This window comes from Lotus japonicus, chromosome 3 (assembly GCF_012489685.1).
Source record: "Lotus japonicus ecotype B-129 chromosome 3, LjGifu_v1.2".
Lineage (NCBI taxonomy): Eukaryota > Viridiplantae > Streptophyta > Magnoliopsida > Fabales > Fabaceae > Lotus > Lotus japonicus.
In genome coordinates, this window is record NC_080043.1 from 84,173,724 (window position 1) to 84,201,386 (window position 27,663).

The 27,663-nt window shown below is 41.4% G+C and overlaps 1 protein-coding gene across 1 annotated transcript in view; it reads right to left on the minus strand.

Moving 5' to 3' along the window:
* LOC130746628 (putative acyl-activating enzyme 19) overlaps nucleotides 1–27,278 on the minus strand; it is a 34,808-nt gene extending 7,530 nt beyond the window's left edge. Inside the window, exons 1-4 of the mRNA XM_057599319.1 lie at nucleotides 26,840–27,278; nucleotides 25,890–26,393; nucleotides 19,357–19,553; nucleotides 18,761–18,964 (exon numbers count right to left, since the gene is read on the minus strand). Of these exons, the coding sequence (XP_057455302.1) occupies nucleotides 18,761–18,964; nucleotides 19,357–19,553; nucleotides 25,890–26,393; nucleotides 26,840–27,191 (1,257 nt within the window). The 5' untranslated portion in view covers nucleotides 27,192–27,278. The remainder of the gene's footprint in view (nucleotides 1–18,760; nucleotides 18,965–19,356; nucleotides 19,554–25,889; nucleotides 26,394–26,839) is intronic.
* Nucleotides 27,279–27,663: the final 385 nt, after the last annotated feature.

Consider the following 27,663-nt stretch of genomic DNA (forward strand, 5'->3'; position numbering starts at 1 on the left):
ACATCAGCCAACTGAAGTCCTGAGGGGACATACTGTGTAGATATTAGACCACTATCCAATTTCTCTTTGATGAAGTGCCGGTCTATCTCTATGTGCTTTGTTCTGTCGTGTTGGACTGGATTATGAGCAATACTAATGGCAGATTTATTATCACAGAAGAGTCTCATGGGAGCTTCATACTTTATTTTCAAATCATCCAGTATGATCTTCATCCACAACAGTTCACAAACTCCTTGAGCCATGGCTCTAAACTCTACCTCTGCGCTTGATCTAGCAACTACATTCTGCTTCTTGCTCCTCCATGTAACTAAATTTCCACCCAAGAACATACAATATCCTGTAGTGGATCTCCTGTCAACAATTGACCCTGCATAATCTGCATCAGTATAAACCTCCATAGACAACTGCTCACTCTTCTTGAACAGCAGACCTCTCCCTGGACTTGCCTTCAGATACTGCAAGATTCTATCCACAGCCTGTAAGTGTCTCTCCTGTGGGTCATGCATGAATTGACTGACAACACTAACAGGATAAGCTATGTCAGGCCTAGTGTGAGATAGATAAATGAGCTTCCCCACAAGTCTCTGATATTGAGCCTTATCAACCCTAAGGTCCTCCTCACTACTTCCAATCTTGTGGTTTTGCTCTATAGGCACTCCAATGGGCTTACAACCCAATTTACCAGTCTCTTTGAGAAGATCAAGGACATACTTTCTTTGAGATATGAAAATCCCTTGCTTCGAGTATGCCACCTCCATACCTAGGAAATATTTCAGTTTTCCAAGATCCTTCATTTCAAATTGGGCTGCCAACTGTTTCCTCAGATTCTGCTTCTCAAGTTCATCATTACCTGCAATGATCATATCGTCTACATAGACTAACAGAAGAGTGAGTTTACCATTTTGAGTATGTTTGATAAAGAGGGTATGATCACCTTGGCTTTGTTTATAACCCAGAGACACCATAGCATTAGTGAATCTCCCAAACCAAGCTCGGGGTGACTGTTTGAGCCCATATAGGGCCTTCTTCAGTTTGTGTAACGCCCCGATTTCTCGAGTGTTACACAGTAACTAATTAACCAATTTTCGTAAAGAGTTTTCGTCGATTCACTTATTAATCTTCAGTTAATGACAAACCTTTCATTTTACGAAAACTCTTGAAACATAACCTTTCCAAAAACACGCGGAAGTAACCAACATCGTAAAACTTTTTAAATAACCAACTGTAAAGAGTACGAATCAAAGGCCTGAATGAAAATAAAGAGTACATCAAAACTTGTTCATTCGAATTTAAGCAATAAAATTGTTCGATACCAACACTTCGGAAACTCTCAACCCCAACAGAAAACAAAAGACTCTCAACCCAAACCCTATTCCTTAGCCTCTTCCTCTTCCTCTGAAGTGTAGTCGTCCTCCGGTATTGGCACGTCACGTAGCATCAACTCCCAAGAATGAGTCATCGCCATTATCTTCACGACCATCTACCCCCCCCAAATAAACACATAGCAAACAAGCAGGGTCAGGTCCAACAAAAAGAATGATAATGACAAAATCAACAACAACATATATAATATAAGTACATTATATGTCTTTTATGGGAAAGAGTCAGTTACTAACGGAATCTCACTTCACACAACCCACCAAAACTTCCATGGCCATAATCACGATCATCCGCAGATGAACAAATCTCGGAGGGGACTCACCGTACAACCCTCAATCATGTGGGGGGACTCACCGTCCGCCAGACTCACCGTCCGTCCACAGAATCACAAGGCGACCGCAGTCAGCCAATCACGTGGGGACTCACCGTACAACCCACAAAACACCCTCGCGTGCAAGGTACCATCGTTCTCATGGTCCATAGTCCTCACCAGACCTATGTCCAATTATTCACATTTACTTGCAAGCGAGTTTATTACACTTTTCTCTTTGTTAAGTCTCTAAAATCAATCCTAGAGTCTTATCATACTGTTAGGTACCAGAATAACAACACTATGACTGAATGAAACTGAGATTGATGATCACTGAATCCTCTGGAAATACCCAGAAACAGTGTTTAAGGAATTACAAATAACAGAAAGAAAAACAAGATAAGCAAGAGCAATTTCGAGAGTGCTCTTTCTCTCCCAAGTCCTATGCCAAATTCTGCCTACCTCTCTCTCTCTCTATACTAACATATATATCCTTAGCTAATAGTACTGGTCCCCTCCTTATCATTGAGAATCTGCCACCTCACCAGGTGGTGGTTATTTTGGGATCCTAAGCTTCTAGAATGTTGGCCTCCAGCTGTGGCTTGGGCCTCCTAGCATAGACGTTGCCAAACCTGGGCCTGGAGCTTGGGTTTGCAACATCTCTCCCCCCTTGAAGATTCAGCTTGTCCTCAAGCTGATGATTAGGAAACTGGTCCAGCAACTTACTGAAATCCTCCCATGAGTCTTCAAATGTTGGTAGGTCCTTCCACCTGATTAGCACTTCTAAGTCCCCATCCCTGTTTTCCCTGGTGTCCATAATAGCTTCTGGTTCGACCTTGAGTTCCCATTCTTCAGTAAGAGCTGCTGGTAATGGTTGGCTTTGAACTCCTGCATTCACAGCCTTCTTGAGCAGGGAAATATGGAAGACAGGATGCACTTGGCTTCCTTCTGGCAACTGCAGTTTATAGGCAGCTGGGTTGATCTTTGCTATAATTGGATAAGGTCCATAATACCTAGGACTCAACTTCTGATTGCTTCTCTTAGCCAAACTCTTGAGCTTATAGGGTTGAATCTTCAGATAAACCAGATCCCCCACTTCATATTGAACATCCCTTCTGTGCTTGTTGGCCTGCTGCCTCATTCTATTCTGTGCCTTCTCTAGATTACTCTTGAGCTCCTCTAGAATTAGATTCCTCTCAGCAGTCAATTTCTCCACTTCATCTACTGATGTTAAAGAATCATTTCCCTTAAAAATCACAGGTGGTTCTCTCCCATAAAGAGCCTTGAAAGGAGTGGTTTTGATGGCTGAATGGTAATTTGTATTGTACCAGAATTCTGCCCAACTCAGCCATTTGGGCCATTGCTTTGGTTTGGACCCTGTTACACACCTTAGATATGTCTCAACACATCGATTAACCACCTCAGTTTGTCCATCTGTCTGAGGGTGGTATGCAGAGCTGAATTTCAATTTTGTGCCAGCTAGTTTGAACATCTCTGACCAGAATGTGCTGAGAAATACTCTGTCTCTATCAGACACAATGGAGGTGGGAAAACCATGTAGTCTTACCACTTCTTTGATGAATACTTCAGCAATCTCCTTGGCATTGTATGGGTGAGATAAAGCAATGAAGTGCGCATACTTAGTAAACCTGTCTACTACCACTAGTATGGTATCTTTTCCCATGGCTTTAGGGAGACCTCCAATGAAATCCATGGATATATCAGTCCAACCTTGAGAGGGTATAGGGAGTGGTTGAAGAAATCCTGCTGGATTTAGTGCCTCATATTTGTTCCTCTGACACACCTCACACTTTTGTACATAATTTTGAATGTCTAGCTTCATGCCTTCCCAGTAGAATAAAGCTGATATTCTCTTGTAGGTTCTGAAAATTCCAGCATGGCCTCCTAAGGCTGTATCATGAAATTCCTTCAGAACAGTGAGAATTTTGGTAGAGCCCTTAGGGAGAACTATTCTGTCTTTGTATAGCAATCTTCCCCTCTTCAGTTGATAACCAACAGCAGAATTCCCTTGAGTGGCTAACTCTTGCAGAACCTTTCTATATCTTTCATCCTCTAATATCTCAGCTTCCAAATCTGCCCATTCAGCACACTGGACTGAGGATATGGCAGAGAATTGCAACTTCCTGGATAAAGCATCAGCTGCTTTGTTTTCAATCCCAGGCTTGTACTTAATTTCAAAATCATAGCCCATCAACTTGCTCATCCACTTTTGTTGTTCTTCCCCCATTATTCTCTGATCTGCTAGAAATCTCAAGCTTCTCTGATCAGTGTGTATGACAAACTTGCTCCCTAGGAGATAATGTCTCCATTTTTGCACAGCAAGAACCACTGCCATCAATTCTCTTTCATAAACAGATTTGGCTTGAGCCCTATCAGATAAAGTTTTGCTCATATAGGCAACTGGTCTTCCTTCCTGCATAAGGACAGCTCCAAGTCCCTTCCCAGAAGCATCTGTTTCCAGAATGAAAGGTTTGTCAAAATTGGGTGGAACAAGAACTGGAACAGTAGTCATCACTTCCTTCAACTTCACAAAAGCTTGGGTGGCTCCTTCAGTCCACTGGAAGCTATTCTTCTTGAGCAATTGATTTAGAGGTTGTGCTAGTTTGCTGTAATTTTTCACAAATCTTCTGTAGTACCCTGTGAGTCCTAAGAACCCTCTTAATCCTTTCACCTCCTTAGGAATAGGCCAATCTAGCATATCTTTAATCTTGCTAGGATCAGCCGCAACTCCTGCTTGTGATATGACATGTCCTAAATAAATTATCTCAGGTTGACCAAAAGAACATTTCTTCTGGTTTGCAACCAGATTGTTTTCCTTCAACACTTGTAAGACAATCCTTAAGTGGTCCTTGTGCAGCTCTTCATTCTTACTATAAATGAGGATATCATCAAAAAAAACAAGTACAAACTTCCTCAAGTAAGGTCTCAACACTTGGTTCATGAGTGCTTGAAATGTAGATGGTGCATTTGTCAATCCAAAAGGGAGGACCAAGTATTCATAATGCCCTTCATGGGTTCTAAAAGCTGTCTTAGGGATGTCTTCTTCTTTCATCCTAATCTGGTGGTACCCTGATTTTAAATCCAGCTTTGAGAAAACCACAGCAGCCCCAATTTCATCCAAGAGTTCATCAATAATTGGTATAGGGAATTTGTCAGGAATAGTGGCCTTGTTAAGGGCTCTATAATCTACACAAAATCTCCATCCCCCATCTTTCTTTTTTACAAGAATAGCTGGGCTGCTGAAAGGACTAGTACTATGCCTAATTATTCCAGAATTCAGCATTTCTTTCACCAACTTCTCAATTTCATTCTTTTGATAGAAAGGGTACCTGTAAGGTCTGATGTTGGGAATGGAAGCTCCCTCTTGTAATTGAATAGCATGGTCAGTGGTCCTTCTTGGTGGTAGTCCCTTAGGCTCTTGGAACACTTCTGGATATTCTTCCAGAATTTTCCTCATTCCCTCTGGCACTTCAGCTTCTGTCTTTTCTTCTTCCTTCTGATACTCATAAGATAAGTAGTACCCCTCTGCTTCCTGCTGTTCAGTGATCTTAATTGATTTCCAATTAGCAGTCTCCCTGCACACTGAGGGTTCCCCTTGCAGAACCATCTTCTGCCCTTGAGAAACCCATTGTATGATGAGTTCCTGGAAATTTGCTTCAATATTTCCCAGACTAGCAAGCCAGTCCATTCCCAGAACCACTTCTGTACCTCCCAATCCTAGTATAAAGAAGTGCTGCATAATGGGAATTCCTTGGACTTCAAGTTTCAAGTTCTTGCATACCCCAGAGTTCCTCTCCTTTGCCCCATTCCCCACTTCTACAACATATTCAGAGGTTGCAATGACTGGAATTTCTAGTTCAACTACAAGGTCTTGGGAGATGAAATTGCTGGTTGCTCCACAATCTATTAAAATCAGAACTTCCCTATTTCCTATCTTCCCTTTCACTTTGAAGGATCGGTTGGAGGTTAACCCTTCCTTGCTGTTCAATGACAACTGGAGAACCTTCCCTTCCAGCACAAATTCCCCATCCTCAGCTTCCTCAAAAATCTCCTCTTCTTCCTCATCCTCCTCTACTTCCATCAGAATGAGTTGGTAGTTTTTCATGGAGCAAATGTGTTCTTTCCCCCATTTGTCTCCACACTTAAAGCATAATCCCTTCCTGCTTCTCTCTTGGAGTTCAGTTTGGGTCAACCTCTGCCCTCCATTCCACTTCTTTTCTGGTTGTTTTCCTTCTGTGTCCTGATTACCAGTGCCTCCTTTGTTCTGGAGACTTTTCCCTTCATTGTCTTGATTTCCTGTACCCCCTTTGCTCTGGAAATTCACATAAGAGTTTGCAATTCTTCCCTTGCTGTCCCCTGTACTGGAATAATACCTTCCCCCAACACCCCCTTTTTCCTTCCATCCCCTTTTGTCTTCCTCCTTAGGTTTGCCTCCTCTCATAGCTGTGTTTTTCTCTTCGAGCAACAACGCTCGATCCATTAATTCTGCTAGATCATCAGCAGGGTACAGCTTCATTTCAGCTTTGATTTCTTCTTGCAACCCGTTTAAGAATACTCCTTTCAGCACCTCTCTGTCAGCGTTCCTCATGGGCGCTGCTAGTAACTCAAAATTCTCCCTGTACTCCATAACGCTTCCTTTCTGTTTCACACTCAACAGAGGACCAAACGGGTTCTGGAGAAGTGCGGGTTGGAAACGGCGAAACAGAGCTTGTTTGAAAGGTTCCCAAGCTCGCTCTAATGTTTGCTCTTCCCACCACTGAAACCACCCAAGAGCACGATCCTCCATGGCGATCATCACCATCTCGATCTTCTCCGCTTCCTCGACCCGGCTGAGTCGGAAAAACCGCTCAACCTTGGTGACCCACCCGTAAGCGTCGTTTCCATTGAACATCGGGATGTCCACTCGTCTTCCTGTGACGGCGCGCAAATGGCTCCGGTGGTGATAGTGCTCGTGGTGTTCTCTGCTGCGCGACGCTGTTCGCGACCCGGTACGCGACCCGGTTCGTGACCCGTCATAAGTTCTCGCTGTTGAGACTGAGTTGTGCTCGCGTGAGCTCCTCCGATGCCGCGGGGTATTAGAACGCCCCCTGGTTCGCCGTCGGTCGCGACTCAGGAAGAGTCGCCGGAGTTCTTCAAACTGTTCGTGAGCCACCTCTTTCATCTCAGTAAGGGAACGCTCCAGATCATCCACTCTTGATTCCATCGCACCGCGGGTCAGCACCATACAGCTCCCTTTTTGGATCGGGAGCTCTGATACCAAATGTTAGGTACCAGAATAACAACACTATGACTGAATGAAACTGAGATTGATGATCACTGAATCCTCTGGAAATACCCAGAAACAGTGTTTAAGGAATTACAAATAACAGAAAGAAAAACAAGATAAGCAAGAGCAATTTCGAGAGTGCTCTTTCTCTCCCAAGTCCTATGCCAAATTCTGCCTACCTCTCTCTCTCTCTATACTAACATATATATCCTTAGCTAATAGTACTGGTCCCCTCCTTATCATTGAGAATCTGCCACCTCACCAGGTGGTGGTTATTTTGGGATCCTAAGCTTCTAGAATGTTGGCCTCCAGCTGTGGCTTGGGCCTCCTAGCATAGACGTTGCCAAACCTGGGCCTGGAGCTTGGGTTTGCAACACATACTCTTTATACAACAACCTTCACAACACAACATTCACGGGTTACAAGGGAATTACGGCTAGGTGAGCGACCCTTGAACCATTAACTCAGAAAATAAATATAATCCACGTAAAGGAACGCAAGAACATTCACTCATGCATAATATATCATCGCAACTTCAACATATTGACAGCAGAAACAACTTTCACAAAAATAGAGCCACAGAATGCATCTTTCAACCAAAATTCACGTATGATACCTTTCTAGAAAGCTATTTTAAATATCTACAACTCTCTAGTTACACACTTGTTCATTTGAGTCCCAGAATTAGGTGATATTAGGCCTTAAAGCTAACTGTCCGGAACAGGAAGACAGCAGGTGTGACAGTTACTAAACACGACCCCCAGATCACATTACTAAACCAAAAATTATGATTTTTATATGTCTGGAAAGATATTTCAAAAATCTACAACTTTCATTTTAATCACTTTTTCATTTGATGACCATAAACAGGTAAAAAGGGGCTCTGAAGTCCGCTGTCCAGTACAGGAAACTGGCAGCGAAACTCCCACCTCTAGTTTAAGCTATAAACCATCTCAGCCCAAGGCTTTAAGCTATGTTCCAGCAATAAAATCAAATCACATAGGTCTCATATGATAATAGTACAGCAAGCAAACCTTCAACCCAAACCCTCATGCAAACCCTCAACAATTAAGATTCTTCACAAACAAACATAGCAACAAGTCCCTAATAAACTACCCAAGTCCTAGGACCAGCCCTTACCTTGATTCTTGATCTGAAAAGAGAAGAGAATGAAGTTTGGAAGAACAATCTCTTGCTGTCCAAGTCTCCTTCACCTTCCTTCTCCTTCGCGAAACTCTCTCTATTCGCGCTCTCTCCCTTGCTCGCGCGCGTGACCGGCGACAATGGTGGTGGCTTGGGCGGCGGCTCCCTTCTCTTCTCTCACACGTTCTCTCTTTGTTTTTCACGTGAAGGTGCTGTAGTGTATCTCTGTTTTCTGATTGTGGAAGAATAGGGTTTCCCCCCTTGGCTAAAATCACATGCAACCCACAAGTGGGCTAGGGTTTTGTTTTTCCACAAGCCCGACCCAAGTCCAACCTTAACCCACCAGTCTAATTACCTAATCAGACCTGAAACTTACTAAAACCTAAGCCCTCAAAGGTAAATTCATAATTAAATTCGGACTTAGAAGAAAAACAATGTAATAATCCCGCTGGCACTGTACAGCCGGAACTACGTTCACTAAAACGGGGATATCTGGAGCTACAGATATCGGATCGACACGAAACCACTTGGAGAATTTTCTAGACTTGAAGGTCTACAACTCTCATGAAGGAAGTTTTCCCAAATGAAGTCGTTAAGACCCTCTAAAAATTCACACAAGTTGACAGTTCTAATCTGCCAGTTATCAAACATTAGCTAAAACTTCAATTTTATTCAAACTTCCATAAAATTGTTCCAAATTGAACTTAGGGCCTTACAGTTTGCACACCTTATTTCTTCCTGAAGTAGGGTCATACCCCGGTGGAATCTCCATATACACCTCTTCCTCCAAATCTCCATGCAAGAAAGCATTTTTAACATCAAACTGTTGCAACTCCCAATCAAAATGAGCTGCTAAGGAAAGAATGATCCTTACAGTGTTCATTTTTGCTACCGGAGCAAATGTCTCTTCATAATCAATTCCATAGGTCTGGGTGTATCCCTTTGCAACTAGCCTCGCCTTATACCTGTCAAGTGTGCCATCAGATCGGTACTTCACGGTATAAATCCACCTGCAACCTACTGTCCTCTTGTCATTTGGCTTCTCAACAATCTCCCAAGTTCCATTTTTGTCCAGTGCATGCATCTCTTCATTCATGGCTTGAATCCAGTTCTTATCTTTTAATGCTTCTTGTACTGATGTAGGGACTCTAATAGAGTCAATAGCTGAAATAAAACTCTGATGCTGCACAGAAAGATTTTGAGTAGACACAAACTGGGATATAGGGTACTTGGCACATGAACGTTTTCCTTTTCGTAAGGCAATAGGTAAGTCATCAAGGTTATGCTCATAGGAATTACTAGGCTCAGGGTTCGCAACACTTACCTCAGGATCAGACGATTGGACTTGTTGTTGGATCAGGACGGGTTTTACTTTCCGCTGGTACTTTATCCTGAACCTGTCAACATTATTCTGATCTGGTACTACTTCAGAACCATTGTCATCATTCTCATCTGGTACTAGTTCAGGACCATTGTCATCATTCTGATTTGGTACTAGTTCAGGACCATTGTCATCATCATCACTGTCCTCAGTGATAGGAATAGAGGAAGGCATCAAGGGATCCTGTAAAAGAGGAATAACAGACAATTCTGGAGACTCAACTTCCTGAGTATTCCCCCCCTGAAGCTGAGGATTGGGATAAAAAGACTCTGATTCTTGAAAAGTAACATCCATGGATATATAGACACGACGACTAGGAGGATGATAACACTTGTAGCCCTTTTTATCTGAGGCATATCCTATAAAGATGCACTTAATAGCCCGAGGATCTAACTTACCCCGATGATGACCATGAACATGGACAAAGGCGGAACAACCAAATACACGACTTTGAAGACCTGACTTAATGGGCACAGACGGAAAGAAGCTAGTCATAACCTGCACAGGACTAACACTAGATAAAACCCTAGAAGGTAACCTATTAATTAAATAAGCAGCAGTCAAGACAGCTTCCCCCCAATAAAACTTAGGAACATTCATTTGAAAGAGTAAAGCTCGAGTGATTTCAAGAAGATGACGATTTTTCCTTTCAGCAACCCCATTTTGTTGTGGGGTGTCAACACAAGTCAACTCATGAACCACACCATTTTTTGTAAGAAATTCAGAAAAATTCTTGTTAACATACTCTTTCCCATTGTCTGACCTTAACCTCTTAATAGGTTTCCCAAACTGTGTTCTAATCATGTGGAAAAAGTTAACAAATAATTGAAACACCTCAGACTTATCTTTCATAAGAAAAACCCATGTAATCCGAGTACAATCATCAATAAAAGTAACAAACCATTTTGCACCAAAAACATTAGAAATGGACGAAGGTCCCCACACATCAGAGTGAACAAGATCAAAAGGTTGAGCACATTTATTATTACTAGGAAGAAAAGTTGAACGATGATGCTTAGAAAACTGACAAACATCACAATGAAAAGATTCGACTGACACTTTTGAAAATAAATGGGGAAACATGGTCCTAAGAATACTAAAAGGAGGATGCCCAAGACGCTTGTGCCGCAACCATATTTGAGAAGTATTCCAGGACTCTGAACTCGTCTGATGACACTTGCTTTCCTCGTGCCGCAGACAGTATAACCCGTCCTGTTCCTTAGCAATCCCAATTATCTGTCCCGTGGCAAGATCCTGAAAAACACCATGTGAGTGGAAAAAGGTTACAGCACAGTTCAAGTCTCGAGTGAGTTTATGGATGGACAAAAGATTGTTAGAAAGCTTTGGGACATGAAGCACATGCTTTAAGGGAAGAGATGGACTAAGGTGAATATTACCACATCCCGTAATCTGGTTTTGGGATCCATTAGCAACAGTGATATAGTGTTTTTCAGGGTAACTGGAATAAGAAGATAAATGTGAGGGGTGAGGTGTCATATGATCTGTAGCACCAGAGTCAATAATCCAGTCATTTTCAGTACTCAAAGCATTAAGAGATAAGAAGGTAGAACTCTTACCAGTCATTGTGAGAGAACAAGAACCAGAGGGCTTACTCAATGAGTCCATAAAAGCTCTCAGACGCTCCAATTCTGCTTTGCTAAGGCTAGGGACATCTTCTGCTGGTGGTACAGGTGGGACTTCACCATCATTTTCCATGTCAGAAGTTGTGTGATTTGCGCGCCTCTGCGGAGCACCTTTGGACCCCCTCATACGTCTAAGGACGTTTTCCCTTCCATAAAGTTTGAAACAGTACTCTTTGGTGTGACCAGACCTCTTACAGTAAGTGCAACGATCATCACGGTTGAAGAGATCATCACGGTTGAAGCGATCATCACGGTTGGGGCGATCATCACGGTTAGGGTGTCCGGAAGAGGTGGATCCTTTTATGGGACCCTTTCCAGAGGCTAAGGCTGAACCATCAACTGATTTGTCTTCCACCATCACTGTCCTCCTAGTTTCTTCACCACGAACTATAAAGAACACCTCTGAGAGAGAAGGGAGTTGCTCTTTACCCAAAACTTGGACCCGAATCGGATCAAATTCAGAGTTAAGCCCAGAGAGAAACTTAAAGATTCGCGCTTTTTCAATAAATTTATTCAATGTTGTGGAGTCAGCATCACACTTCATCTTCAGATTTTGATACTGATCTAATTCAATCCATAGACCATTCAAGGTCCCATAGTAATCTGTCACGGAGAGAGTTCCTTGCTTAGAATTGAAAACTTTATTTTCCAATTCATAACAAGCTGAGAGATCTTGTTTCTTAGAATATGCCTGTGCCAGATTATTCCAAATCTCCTTAGCAGTAGGGAAAAACATATAATTCCGGCTAATTTCCGGAATCATGGAGTACCAAAACCAGGTCATAATAAGAGAATTCTCTTCACGCCATGTGTCATATTGTGGATCAGTTTCAGCAGGGGCTTTTTCTTCAATATAACTGATTTTCTTACGACTTATGAGAGTGTGACGGATGAGCTCAGACCATTGGAGGTAGTTGCGCCCATCCAAGCGAAAGGAACCTTGTAATACCGGAAGATCTTTGTGGGTCAAAGGTGGAAGAGAGACTTTCACTCCAGAAGTGAGTTTCTCCTTAGGTATGGGAATCTCGTCTCCAGACATACTGAGAGATGTTACTGTAGAAGGGAAACAAGAGGAAAAATAACAGAAACAGAGAAGATTGCACTCTCCTTGAATGGAAGAACCAAAGGCTTCTCAAGAAAAAACACCAACAAAGTGAGGAAACGACCCTCAGAACAAGACCAAAAGGCACGAGGAACCCTCTCTGTGCAATCGGAGTAACGAACAGAGGATGGCAGGCCGGTGATGAAGAGCACAGGCCTCCAAACGGTATAAGCCAACAGTGGCAAAACAGGAAACGTTACCAGATAAAAGGGCCGTAATAAGACGGCTAGGGTTTTTTTCGCAGAAGCAGAACTCCCAAGATCGGGAGCTCTGATACCAACTTGAAAGTAGGAGAAATTGTATTATTACTTCTTAATCAGAATACAAAGGGTAATTACATTATATAGAAGAAGACTAATCCTAAATAAGGAAATAACTAATTATGTACACAATCTCCTAATAAGAGAATAAATCTCCTAATACTGAATATAATCTTCTAATAATAATTCTTATATTAATTCCTTATTTACAACAGAAATTAATCAATAACCAATAAGAATGACACAATACAAGGTGCAATTTAGAGTCTCATGACAAAATCTAAAGTAAATAGCTCAAGTTGCACCAAGCTCCCTCGGAACTGTTTAATCTTGGTATAAAATCTCATCAAAACCACTTTGCCTTAGCTTCAGCCTATCCTTACCCTCTTCAAACCAACTCTAAAAATCTCATCACCCAAAAAATTATCATATTTTCCATTGTTAATGTTGAATATTATTATTAAGATTTAGTTTAGAAATAGAGATATGGTTCAAATATAAGTTTCTATTATAGATTAGTATCTTTTAGATTATATCTTTTAGATTATATCTTTTAGATTTAGATAGATATAGTTTTGATATCTTTTAACATCTATATATATTGTACAAGTTTATCAATGAATAAGACACAAGAAATATTTTATCAGATTCAACATGGTATCTAGAGCCCTAGTTTTCCCTTGAGCATTCTTTTTTTTCTGGTTCTGGGTTACAGCCGCAAGTGCTGCTGACCCATATTTTTCAAGCTTGTCAAGTGACGACACAGCCACCCGGAATCAAGCCAGAGGCCGCCGATCCACCATCTGCCGGAGTACCGCCGCCAAACAGACCTCCACGCGCCTTCACGCGCTGCCACACTTCCGCAGGTTCACCGGCGCGTGGGATCCACGCGCGGCCTTACAGCCAGTTTTCCGGCGCCGTTCTGCCACGGTTGTGACCGGCCGGCCTTCCTCTTTCTGTTTTGGCCACTTTTGGTTTGTGGGTCTTCTGTTTTGACCCTGTTTGGACGTTCTTTGTGCCGTCTCTCATCGTTAGTCAGGTTTGGTTTCTTTTAGGTGCTCTATTTTGCACCTGTTTGGTTTGGTTTGGTTTAGGTGCTCTGTTTTGACCCTGTTTAGACGTCCTCTTTGACGTCTCTCATCGTTTGCCCAATTTTGTTTATTGGTGCTTTGTCTTTTTGGTATTTTATTCCTCTTTTCCTCATGGCTGAAGAGAAGAAGAGTTTGGTGTCTTATGCTTTTTCCGGATCTCCTAAAATTGCCTCGGAAAAGCTTGATGGGAAGAACTATTTGAGTTGGCGTGATGCTGTTGACATTTGGTTTGTTGGTCAGGGATTATCTGACCATCTTTCTACCAAGGTTTATGACATTGATGCTACTAAAAGAGACGATTGGAAGAAAGTTGATGCTCAGCTTGTATCCTTGTTATGGCAGTCGATTGAACCGAGTTTGATGCTTCACTTTCGCACTTACAAAACTTGTTACGACATCTGGAAGACAGCTGAAACCTTTTATGCTAATGATGTTCAGAGGCTTTATGAGACAGCTCGAGGTATATCATCTCTTCATATGACAGATACTGATCTGCCATCCTATCTGAAGAAGGCTCAATCTCTTTGTGATGAAGTCAAACTGATGTTGGAAAAGGATGATGTAAAGGAAATGAAAAAGAAAATTGATAATCTGCTCATGGTACTTGTTCTCCATGGCCTCCATAAAGACTATGAATCTATTCGGAATCAAACTTTGACAAATCCTGGTATCCCTACTGTTGCCGAGCTTATTGGTCGTTTGATTAGGGTTCCGCCACCAGAGATTGATTCTCACACAGCTTCTGAGTCATCTGTTTTGGCCTCTAACTCCTTTGGTCGAGGTCGAGGTCGAGGTCGAGGTCGTGGTCGTGGAGGCAGAGATGGAGGTAGAGATGGAGGTCGTGGTAGAGGAAGAGGCAATCTTCATTGTTCCTATTGCGATAGGGACGGCCACACTCAGGATCGTTGCTACCACATAGTTGGGTTTCCTAACAAAACTGCCACTGTTGCTCAATCTTCGGTACATGCTACTGAACAAAAGCTCGAATCTGAGGAACATCGTCTTTCTCCTAGTGAATACAAGGAATTTCTTCAACTTAAGGCAGCTCAACAATCCTCTTCCTCAGCCACCGTAGCGCATGCTGGTAATTCTACCCTTTGTTTCTCTCAATCTGCAGGATCGTGGATTTTAGATTCCGGTGCTTCTGATCATATGGCTGGTAATCCTTCCCTTTTCAATAATTTGACACCTCCTAAAGCACCTCATAGTGTTACTCTTGCTGATGGATCTAAAGCACAAGTCATGGGCATTGGTCAAGCTTCACCCCTTTCCTCTTTGTCCTTAGATTCAGTCTTATTTGTCCCCGGTTCCCCTTTTAATTTAATTTCCATAAGTCGACTTACTCGTAGTTTGAATTGTTCGATAACCTTTGTTTCTGATTCTTTTCTTATACAGGACCGGAGTACAGGGAAGACGATTGGAGTTGGATATGAATCACGTGGTCTCTATTACATGCAACCTCATCTATCAACACTATGCGCAGTCTTTGAGTCTCCTGATCTTTTACATCGTCGGTTGGGTCACCCAAGTCTTGAAAGGTTGAAGCAAATGGTTCCGAAGCTTTCTCATTTGAAGACATTGGAGTGTGAGTCATGTCAACTTGGAAAACATGTTAGGGCATCCTTTCCATCTAGTATTAGTCGTCCTGCAGTATCACCGTTTGACCTCGTTCATTCTGATGTATGGGGTCCAAGTCGTGTTACGTCAGTTTTAGGATTTAAGTATTATGTTACCTTTATTGATGACTTTTCAAGATGTACTTGGTTATTTTTAATGAAAGATCGTTCTGAGTTATTTGAAGTTTTTAAGACCTTTTGTTTTGAGATTAAGAATCAATTTGGCAAGACTCTTCGAGCTTTACGCAGCGATAATGCAAAAGAATATTTTTCTGCGCAGTTTACTTCATTCATGGCATCTCATGGCATCATTCATCAGTCCAGTTGCCCTCATACACCACAACAAAATGGTGTGGCTGAACGTAAGCATCGTCATTTGGTAGACACAGCTCGAACTTTATTAATAACTGCTAAAGTACCATTGAAGTTTTGGAGTGATGCTATTCTTACAGCATGTTATTTAATCAATCGCATGCCATCTGTTGTTCTTGGTAATAAGGCCCCTCACAGTATTTTGCATCCTCAAGCCACTCTTTATGCTGTTCCTCCCCGGGTGTTTGGCTCTACCTGCTTTGTTCATAATCTTTCCCCTGGATGTGACAAGATGACTGCACGAGCTATTAAATGTATATTTCTTGGGTACACTCGCTGTCAGAAGGGATACCGGTGTTACTCACCCACTACACACCGCTTCTATGTGAGTGCGGATGTTACATTCTTTGAGGATAAACCATTCTTTGACTCAGCATCCGACGTGGCTTCGCCGGACTTTATTGACCCTGTTATTCATTCCCCGGTATTACCTGTGCCACTCATTGACTCACGACGTTTTGGTATTACTTATGAGCGACGACGATCAAACACATCAGGGCCTTATTCTACAGTTGAGACTTGTGATTCAGCTCCAACTCCAACATCTCCTCCTGCTGCGGTCCTCCCTGATTCTCTTGATGATCAACCTATTGCTCTTCGTAAAGGTAATCGTTCCACCCTTAATCCTCATCCTATTTATAACTTTCTCAGTTATCACAGAATATCACCTTCCTATTGTTCCTTTGTGTCTGCCTTGTCTTCTGTTACTGTACCTAAAACTGTTCAAGAAGCACTTTCTCATCCTGGATGGAGACAAGCTATGATTGATGAGATGACTGCCTTGGAGGCCAATCATACGTGGACACTTCTTCCACTTCCTCATGGTAAATCTACAGTTGGATGTCGATGGGTCTTTACCATTAAGGTTGGCCCTGATGGACAAGTGGACCGCTTAAAGGCCCGACTTGTTGCTAAAGGGTACACTCAGATCTATGGTCTGGATTATGGTGATACTTTCTCTCCCGTTGCTAAGATGACATCTGTTCGTTTATTTATAGCCATTGCTGCCATTCGCCATTGGCCGTTGTATCAACTTGATATTAAGAATGCTTTCTTACATGGTGATTTGGAGGAGGAGATTTATATGGAGCAACCACCTGGGTTTGTTGCTCAGGGGGAGTTAGGTAAGGTTTGCCGGTTGAAGAAATCTCTATATGGTTTGAAGCAGTCACCTCGAGCTTGGTTTGGGAAGTTTAGCAAAGTCATTCAAGAGTTTGGCATGATTCGTTGTGAAGCCGATCATTCTGTGTTTCTTAAACGCTCATCATCCAATCAATCAATTTATCTTGTGGTGTATGTGGACGATATTGTCATTACAGGTGATGATCAAAAGGGTATTGAGGAGCTGAAACAACACTTGTTCAAGAACTTTCAAACTAAAGATCTTGGTCAGTTACGATACTTTCTTGGGATTGAGGTGGCACAATCAAAGGTAGGTATTGCTATTTCTCAAAGGAAATATGTTCTTGATATTCTAGAGGAAACTGGAATGCTTGATTGTAAACCTGTTGACACACCTATGGACCCCAATGTGAAGCTTCTTCCTAATCAGGGGGAGCCATATCCTGATCCAGGGAGATATAGAAGGTTAGTTGGGAAGTTGAATTATCTTACAATGACTAGACCTGACATTGCCTTCCCAGTTAGCGTTGTGAGTCAGTTTCTTAATTCACCATGTGATAGTCATTGGAATGCAGTCATTCGGATCCTAAAATACATTAAAGGATCACCTGGAAAGGGGCTTGTCTATACAGACAAGGGTCATACTGATGTCCTTGCATATGCTGATGCAGACTGGGCAGGGGATGTTAGTGATAGAAGATCCACTACAGGTTATTGTGTTCTTATTGGAGGAAATCTAATTTCCTGGAAAAGCAAGAAACAAACAGTAGTAGCAAGGTCTAGTACAGAAGCAGAGTATCGTGCTATGGCTAACGCTACGTGCGAATTGCTCTGGTTAAAGCACTTGCTTCAGGAGTTAAAGTTTTGTGAGTTAGGTCCTATGGAGCTTGCTTGTGATAACCAATCAGCTTTGTATCTTTCCTCGAATCCAATTTTTTCATGAGAGGACCAAACATATAGAGGTTGACTGCCATTTTATCAGAGAGAAGATCCTCTCAGGTGTCATCAAGACTTCCTATGTTCAATCTAGGGATCAACTTGCAGATATGTTAACTAAGTCTTTACGAGGTCCTAGGATACAATACATATGTAACAAGCTGGATGCATTAGATATTTATGCTCCAGCTTGAGGGGGAGTGTTGAATATTATTATTAAGATTTAGTTTAGAAATAGAGATATGGTTCAAATATAAGTTTCTATTATAGATTAGTATCTTTTAGATTATATCTTTTAGATTTAGATAGATATAGTTTTGATATCTTTTAACATCTATATATATTGTACAAGTTTATCAATGAATAAGACACAAGAAATATTTTATCAGATTCAACAGTTAATATTTTTGTAATATTAAAATAAATGAACATAAAAGATATGTCCAACCACTTTTGAAAATCAAACCTACCCTATCAAACCTGGATTAAACCCCCCATTATTCTCTAAATTGTTAAAAATATGTGCTTGAAATTATTCCCATTATTTCTTCCCTTTTTATAAATTCCCAGTCTTCATGGTTTTCCGACTGGCATGTTAATTTAGACAGACATTCAGTAAGTATAGATTGCAATAGCAAATAGGGTCAAGTTGTCCTAAAATACATCCAAAATATTCTATTTTCATTATTTAAATAACCATACTTCATTCCTTACCCAAAATAAGTTTAGGGATTCAGCAGGGGAAACAAATAGAAGAGTCAATACAACACACATGATCCAACATAATTTTTTTGCATAAACTTTACCATTGCAGCAATAGAGCAGCTGTTCTAGTAGTGATAATAATGAGTATTATGTGTGGCAACTGTTTCCAATCAATTCACTTAGATTATTTTATCTACAATACATGGCTACATGAGCATTGGATAAATGGATGGAAGTAACAAAGAAAGAACCGCAAACAAGGCAGCAACTAGTATCTTCACACATGGGAAAGAAACAATGCTTTGTCAAATCGTATGTGCAAGAATGCCATAACAGGAAACACACATAAAATACAAATTATGAACTATATTGTGCAAAATCTCAGACTAGAAAGATAGTCTTCTGCTCTAACCTCAGTACTACCATATAAGTTCAAGATTGATGTCTTTGGTAATATAGTTGAAAGCATCTCCCACAAGGTCAGGGGAAAAGTTTCACCACTTAGCACAAGCAATTTCAATGAACTTTCAATCCGCATGCCAGCATGAGTTTGCAATCCAGGAAGAATTGTCCTCATTAGTGATGGAACAGCTGTAAGCCTGTTAACAAAATAAGCCTACAGAAACATTAATATTGCAGGCGGAGTTTAGTAATTGAAAGAAGCATAATTTCATTACTAACTGATAAAGAATAATAGAATAAAGAATGCAAATATAAGTAATATTTAAAATATAAATGACGTCTTTACGAACAATGTTTAACTTAAATCTATGTACATAGAAACATTGCAAAAAACATTTCCAATCATTGCCAAAAACATATTGGGATTTTATTTGGCAATACAGAAAATGTGAACTCCCAAAGGTAACACTAATGATAAGTACTGAGTTAGAAGGGAACGCGAACTAGCAGCTCTTGCAAAGCAACCAGAAGTCAGTAGATTACAGAAGTAAAAGATCAATAAAGGTAAAATGTAAGTCACACAAGTTCGATCAGGAACCCCCATACCTGCAGAAAGTCTATTATAGAATACACATTTTCTCTAAGCTCTCTGAAAGGAGGAATAACTAGTACACAAGCAGTCAAAATGGCACTGAGAAATTCTTGCAGGTGGTCAATGAAGCTAATTGATGACTTAAACAATAATAGTTCCCGCCCTGTCAAAGGGTACATTCCTTGCATCCATAAAAATCGATTTGAAAGACCTAGCAAGAACGTAAAACAATTGTGACTGTCTGACATAATAAAGTATGTAAGATTAATATAAAAAAAAATGCTAGGGGTCAGAAACTTTTATTTTAAAAACGTAATATTCGGAGAAACTTATTTGTTTTGGATGACAAGTTACTAAATCTTTCAATAAGAAATGAACAATTACAATAAAGCCTTATCCCAATAATGGGGGAAGCTACATGGATCAACTGATACCATCAAGCTCTGTCAAATACCAGAAGTCCAATAAAAGCATTTAGGGTAAGTTAATAGAAAACTCTAACTGTATAAAAGAATTGTAATGTTGAATTATGAAAAGGTTGATATTACAGAAAGAGATCCAAGCTATATATAGAGAGAGAAGAAGCTTGCGCAGCAAGCTATCATAAGGAAAAGCTAAGCTAACTAACTACTCTAACTGATTCTGTTATAGCTTGCCATGTCAGCAAGGCCACTAACTGATTCTGTTATGGCTTGCCATGTCAGCAAGGCCATGTTGATACATATACTCTAATATCCTCCCTCAAACTCAAGGTAGGTGAGAAACAAGTTTCTCACGCACATTGAGTTTGCTTCTAAGGTCTTCAAAACGAGTAGGAGAGAGGGCCTTTGTAAAGATGTCAGCAATCTGATCAACAGAAGGGACATGATGAACAAAAAGAGACTGATTTTGAACCTTCTCTCGAACAAAAAAGATATCAAGTTCCATATGCTTTGTCCTAGTATGGAGAACAGGATTGTGAGTCAAAGCAACAGCCCCCATATTATCACAGAAAACCTTAGGTACTGTAAATGGAACTTGCAATTCCTGTAATAAGGATTGTATCCATAATAACTCAGCAGAAGTATTAGCCAAACTTCTATACTCTGCCTCTGTACTGGACCTGGCTACCAAGGTCTGCTTCTTAGAAGTCCATGTGACCAAGTTTGGACCAAAAAAGACACAAGAGCCAGAGGTTGACCGTCTATCATCAGGGTCTGACCCCCAATCAGCATCACAGTAAGCCACCAAAGAGACTGGAGAGTGCAGAGAACAAGGCCTGATGTGTAAACCATGATGAATAGTACCTTTGAGGTACCTAAGTATGCGCTTGACAGCCTTCCAATGCTCCTCCAAAGGTTGGCTGAGAAATTGACACACTTTGTTCACTGAAAAACTAATCTCAGGCCTGGTCAATGTTGCATATTGCAAGGCACCAACAATGGATCTATAGAGTGTAGGATCTGAAAAATAATCTGCCCCATGTTTACTAAGTCTAGCACCACTAACCATAGGTGTAGAGATGCCTTTAGCTTCAGCCATGTCAGCCCTTTCAAGGAGATCACCTATGTATTTAGTTTGAGTTAGGAGAAGAGATCTATCTTGCAAGTGATGAACTTGAACACCAAGGAAATAATCCAGCTGGCCTAATTGCTTCAAAGCAAATTCTGAATTCAGTTTTTGAACCACTTCTTGAATAAAGGGCAAGAAATTGCCAGTGATGATAATATCATCCACATAGACTAGTATGTAGATGACATTAGACTTGTTGTGAAAAGTAAAGAGAGAGGGATCACAACAACTTGCTTTGAACCCATACTTGACTAGAGCTGCCTTCAACCTGTCAAACCAAGCCCTAGGAGCTTGTTTAAGCCCATATAAGGCTTTATTTAGCTTGCACACAAGTGTTTTGTCAGAATTCTGAAATCCAGCTGGTTGTTGCATGTAAACCTCTTCTTGGAGAGCCCCATGAAGAAAAGCATTATTCACATCCAGTTGGTGAATATGCCACCTTTTGGAAACAGCCAAAGTGAGAATTAAACGAATGGTGATTGGCTTTACTACTGGAGAAAAGGTTTCTGCATAGTCAAAGCCTTTCACTTGATGATATCCCTTGGCAACTAGCCTGGCTTTATATCTATTTACTGACCCATCTGCATTCTCTTTGATTCTAAAAACCCATTTACACCCTATTGGATGCCTGCCCTTGGGAAGAGTGACCAAAGTCCATGTATTGTTGGACATGAGTGCATCATACTCTGACTTCATTGCAGCCATCCACGTTGGATCCTTAAGAGCATGTTTTGTTGTAACTGGTTCTGCTTGGGCCAGAAGCAAAGTGGGAAGGAGTCTAGGCTTAACAATACCAGACTTTGCTCTAGTTTGCATAGGATGCACATTGGTCACTTGTTGAGGCTGAGAAGAGCCTGTTGTAGTAGCTGGGATGGAAGAAGCAGAAGCAAAATGATCTGAGGAAGATGTGCTGGAAACTGCATTGGGAGAGACAGTTCCAGAGGCTGCAGGATGTTCTGAGACAGTGGCAGCACTATGAACTGGTGAATTGGGCATTGACTGCAGGGAATCAACTGAATTAGGAGATGAGATGCCAGTGGGATGAGAATGATGAGGTGAAGGGATTGGTTGCTGCAAAGAAGGCACATAAGAAATAACAGGAATAACAGAAGACACAGAAGAAGGATTGGAAGCAGGAAATTCTGAGGAAAACAAAGTAGAATAAGGAAACTTGAATTCATTGAATTGTACATCTTTAGAGATGTAAATTCGACCATCACTAGCAAGACACTTGTACCCTTTGTGTGAAGAAGAATATCCAAGGAACACACATTCCTGAGATCTAAAAGAGAGCTTGGAAGAATTGTAAGGCCTGAGATGAGGATAGCATGCACTTCCAAACACTCTAAGGATCTTGTAATCAGCTGGAACTTTAAAAAGTTTGTGATAAGGACTAAGATTGCCAAGAACTGGAGTTGGAAGTCTATTTATGAGAAAAGTAGCTGTGAGAAAAGCATGATCCCAATAGGATGTGGGCATGTTAGCACAAGCTAAAAGAGATAAACCAGTCTCCACAATGTGTCTATGCTTCCTCTCAACACTACCATTTTGATGGTGTGTATGAGGACAAGTAAGTCTATGAGTGATGCCTAGCTTTAGGAAATGAGGAAGTAAGGGTTTGAATTCAGTACCACCATCTGTTTGTACAGACTTAATTTTTAAACCAAACTTTAATTCAACCATAGCTTGAAACTGAATAAAAACAGTACTGGTTTCAGATTTTCTTTTAAGGAGATAAATCCAGGTAAACCTAGAAAAGGCATCAACACATGTCAGGAAATATGAATAGCCAGCAGAAGATTCAATAGATGCAGGACCCCACAAATCTGCAAAAATTAATTCTAATGGAGCAGTATAAAGAGTAGAGGAAGCAGAGGAAGGTAATCTATGAGATTTGGCAACACAACAAGAATGACAAATAGTATATTTTGATTTATGTGGAACAGGAATTTTACAAGTGGTAAGTGCTGATTGCAGTGCCTCATAATGAGGATGCCCTAACCTAGAGTGCCACAAGTCATAAGCTGTGGGACTTGGTACATTATTGGAAGTAGAAACAATAGTATTCACTGCAGGAGATGCAGGCTTGGACAATGAAAAAGCTGAAGAGACAGGAACTTGAGGAAGATCCTTATGAAAGTTTGAAGAGTGCATGCCATCAAAGGAGTAGAGACCATCTGAACCAAGAGAACCTCTGAGAAGAGTCTTACAAGTATCCTGAGAATTGACAGTGCAATGAAAAGGGTGAAATTCAAAATAAACACCATTATCCTGAGCAAACTTACTAACACTAACCAGATTCTTAGTAATATTTGGTACTAGCAAGAGATTTTTAAGAAGTAAAGTGGTTTGTGTGTGAATGGGAGAAGAAAAAGAGGCTGAACCAATGGATTGAATGGGCAAACCTTGACCATTCCCCATGTACACCTGATCATTCCCAGTCACTGACATTCCATCTGAAATAGCAGAGGCATCATGAGTAACATGATGAGTTGCACCTGAGTCAGGATGCCAATTACCAAGAGTAGAAGGTGCAGAGGCTAGCATTGCATGTGGTGCACGTATCTGTGGTGCTGGAGCTCTAGGAGGCAAACCAAATCCATAACCAGAACCAAATCCATAACCAGGAGGTGTAAACATTCCACCAGAAGCATATGGAGAACCAGAACCAAATCCTGAGTTTGGAAATGACATTCCAAACTGTGAGGGAGCTCCATAAGGTTGAAAACCACGAAATGGAGAGTAACCAAACTGAGGCATCATGCCAAAGGAAGAACCAAAACCAAAGGTTGGTGCCACAGGTGCAGGTGCTTGATTAGTCATGTTTGGCTGAGAGTTAGTAGCAGGAGATGTAGAATTTCCCCGATAGTAGCAAACACTTGCATCATGACCATATTTATGGCAGATCTGACACTGGACAGAAGATCGATCGCCGCCGCGTCCACGGTTGTTGTAACCGCCACGACCACCGCGTCCACGGTTGTTGTAACCGCCGCGATCGCGATTGTCATCAGATCGAGAACGATCGTCGTCACGATCTTCATACGCACGATCATCAGATCCAGTGCGTGAGACGTAGTTGACTTCCGACGAAGGAGGAGCAATCGCTACCGGTGGTGGCGCTTGTGGTGGCGCTGGCGACTGCGATGGCACAAGCGGTGGCGCCTGTGGTGTCGACTGCGGTGGCGTAGTCGCTTGAGCAAGAAACGCTGACGGCGGTGAAGCTGCATGTTGACGTAGACGCAAACGATCCAAACGCGCTTCGTGCGCAATCACCATCGCTTCTGCTTGCGAGATCGAACACGGAAACTCGCGACTTGTCACGATAGTCATCAGATGACTATAATCCTCTGGAAGGCCATCAAAGATTGCCTCAAGATGTTCACGATAGGTAACAGGATCACCAATGGAGATCAAAGCATTCACTATCGACTTGATCCGCTTCAGGTAATCAGAGGTGTTCTTCGATCCTTTGGTGATGGATCGTAACTCAGATCTGAGTTGTGTAGACTGTGCGAGAGAGTGTGCATGGAAGAAATCCAGCACTGCTTCCCAGATTTGCCATGAATGTTGACAATTCACCACTGTAGGAAGCACAGATGGTGAAAGAGAAGAGAGGAGCCAGGTAAACAAAGCTGAATCCTGTTGCTCCCACACAAGAAAAGCAGGATTCTCCACTGAATTGACTCGATCTGCATCAGAGAGAAAACGAGGAGGAATTTCAGGCTGATGAAGAAGAAAACTCTGTAATCTGTGAGTGCGCACGATTCCCTCCACATGCTGCTTCCATGAGAGGAAATTCGAGTCGTCAAGCTTCAAGAGAAGCTTGTGAACCAGCGAGGTGGAACTCAACTGTGGAATCGCAACCGAAATCGGAGTCGGAGTTGGAATCTGAGTCGGAGAAGCTTCTTCTGCCATTGAGACGAAGAAGAAAAAGGTGGAATCAAAGAGAAAAATCCACTGGATCGTAGCTTGCTCTTGATACCATAATAGAAAACTCTAACTGTATAAAAGAATTGTAATGTTGAATTATGAAAAGGTTGATATTACAGAAAGAGATCCAAGCTATATATAGAGAGAGAAGAAGCTTGCGCAGCAAGCTATCATAAGGAAAAGCTAAGCTAACTAACTACTCTAACTGATTCTGTTATAGCTTGCCATGTCAGCAAGGCCACTAACTGATTCTGTTATGGCTTGCCATGTCAGCAAGGCCATGTTGATACATATACTCTAATATAAGTTATTAAGTTTTCATAAATCTTCTTTTTTGAACCACTTTTTTCAGCTCACTGAACCCTTTATTGATCTTATCACGTGACCAAAGCACCTTATGTGAATTTCTGCCAACTTCTCCTTAAAGTTTCGGGTAAAGATATGGTGTTAATCTCTTTGTGGTCTGTTTCTTGGCCTATTGGTGTAGGACAGGTCCACTCCGTTCAGGCTTTCCCTGTCCCCTACAGTAAGTGCTACTTGAATTTTCTCCTAGATTCATTCTTAATCTTTTATTTTCTTGAATATACACTCATCGGCCTCAACATTCTCATCTCCACTAAACTTTCTATTTTTGTTGTTGGTGCTTCATGACATGCAGATCGGCATTGGTCTTATGGTTGTTCGGTAGAACTTTCCTTTGAGTTTGATAGGGCAGTTTACAATGACAAATTACAGCTAAAGCATTTCCACCCAGCTAGAATCCTATGTGTGACATTTTCATCAATCTCCAAATCAATTTCAAATATGGACACAAGATACCTAAATTCTGCAACTTAATGGATGATGTGGTTCTCATTGTTTGCAGTCAAATTGTTTCCGCATACTACTTCGTGTTGAAATTGCATTCATATTTCATACACATCATTCGTCCTACTTAACCCAAAACCATTATTTTCACATCATCTCTTACAAGTTTAGTTTAGAATTCACTGCTTTTCAATCTTCACCCATCATTAAAGAAATTTGAAACGTGCTTCTTCAACAAACAACAGTAACAAGTTACCTCGTTCAGTGCCGCATACTCCTTTAGGCTTTCCAGTTGACCCAGAAGTGTACATCAAATAACAGAATGACCTCTTCTTTTCACTGGCACAAGGCCACGCCAAATTTGACGAACAACCAGATTCTTGAACGTTTTCTTCAATGGAGTAGTTCAAAACAGGACAATTAACCGACTTCACCAGCCAATGTGATTCGTCAAGATCATCCAAGTTACTTTTACCAAACGAAGACCACGACCCTATAATGAGATCAACGTTCGAAGAAGAAGCAACCGACAATATCCTTTCTTTCGGCCAAAACGGATCAAGAGGCAAGAACGCTTCCCCGCACCGAAGTACCGAAAGGAAAGCAACAACATACTCAACAGAAGGAGGCATATAAATCCCCACAATCTTCGGCCTGTACTCTTCACCTGAGTCAGCCATTGGCTCTGCACCCGGCACGACAGTTTCCGAGGACTCGGACGTCTGAAAAGCTCCCTCTTCACAGCTGACATCATTGCTACCTGCAGCAGAATATAGGATGCCATTGCAGCATCAACCACAATCGTTTCCCCATTCGGTAAAAGAGTATCGAATAATAACAAACAAGCTATCAAATAACAACTACGTGTTTGTTTGGTTTTCAGTTTGAAAGTGCATTCACCAAACGGAGGTCTAAAGCCTCTTTCACGGTTGGGGCATTGGAATGTGTGATCTCAAATTCCAATACCACAAACGGACTTCCAAACTGAAAACCAAACACAGCCTACAACCGCTTATTATGAAGATTCGAAATTTGAGAAACTAAGACCACATGAAACTCAACATTGTTTACAAAAGCAAGAACCATAAAATGAAAAACTATCACAATAAAGTTCCAACCTTTACAGTTAACAACATTAAAGTTCCAACCTTTACAGTTAAAATTAAGTAACTAACAATGCTTTCAATCATGAATTGAGAAACGAACCTTGAGGTATGGTTTTGATCAAGTGGGGATCATCCGCACCAAGCAGGATAGAGCGGAGGCGATGGCTGAGGGAACGAACCACTTCCAAGACGTGAGTGTATGTGAAGTAACGGTCGCCGTGGTACAGTGGCGGCGACGTGGAATGAACGCGGTGTTCAAGGAGCGTGGTGATGTCGTCGTCGGAGTTGGGGGTGGTCGATTTTTCGCGGGAAATTTGGGCGACGCCAGAAGCATGAATCACTGCGATTTTGTTAGGGTTTGCGGAGGCTATTTGTAGGAACTGGTGTGAAATGCAGCAAAACTGTGACTTTCTAAGCCCTTCTTCGCAGTGTTCATCGTCGTTGTCGTTCATCTGTTACTTCCGAGCTATGGTTGCTCTGTTTGTTGTTGGAGTTGAAGGATGGACCTCTGAAGATTGGACTGAAATGAAGTGAACATTAGGCTTTTTTTTATTTATACTTTACTAGTGCACTAATGTTTCTGGTTTTAAGTTTTAAAAATTAGTTGTGAACTTTGAAAATTCACAATAACCACCATTTTCTATCAACATTACATGGCGGTAGACCGGTAGTGGTGGCAATAATTGAGGCGGTGCTAGTGGTGGAGGATGGTAGTGGTGGCAATGGCAGTGGTGGAGAGTGTTGGCCGTGGCGGTGGGATGGATTATATGGGCACCTAACTCAGTTTCGTTTCTAAATACTGGATTGGTTATTTATCTCCTTAATTTATTATAAAATACAAATAATTTAAAAAAACAGAAAATAAAAAATATTCAAGTCAATTAGCACGAACATTATCGTCATGATTAGTTATAGCAAACATAA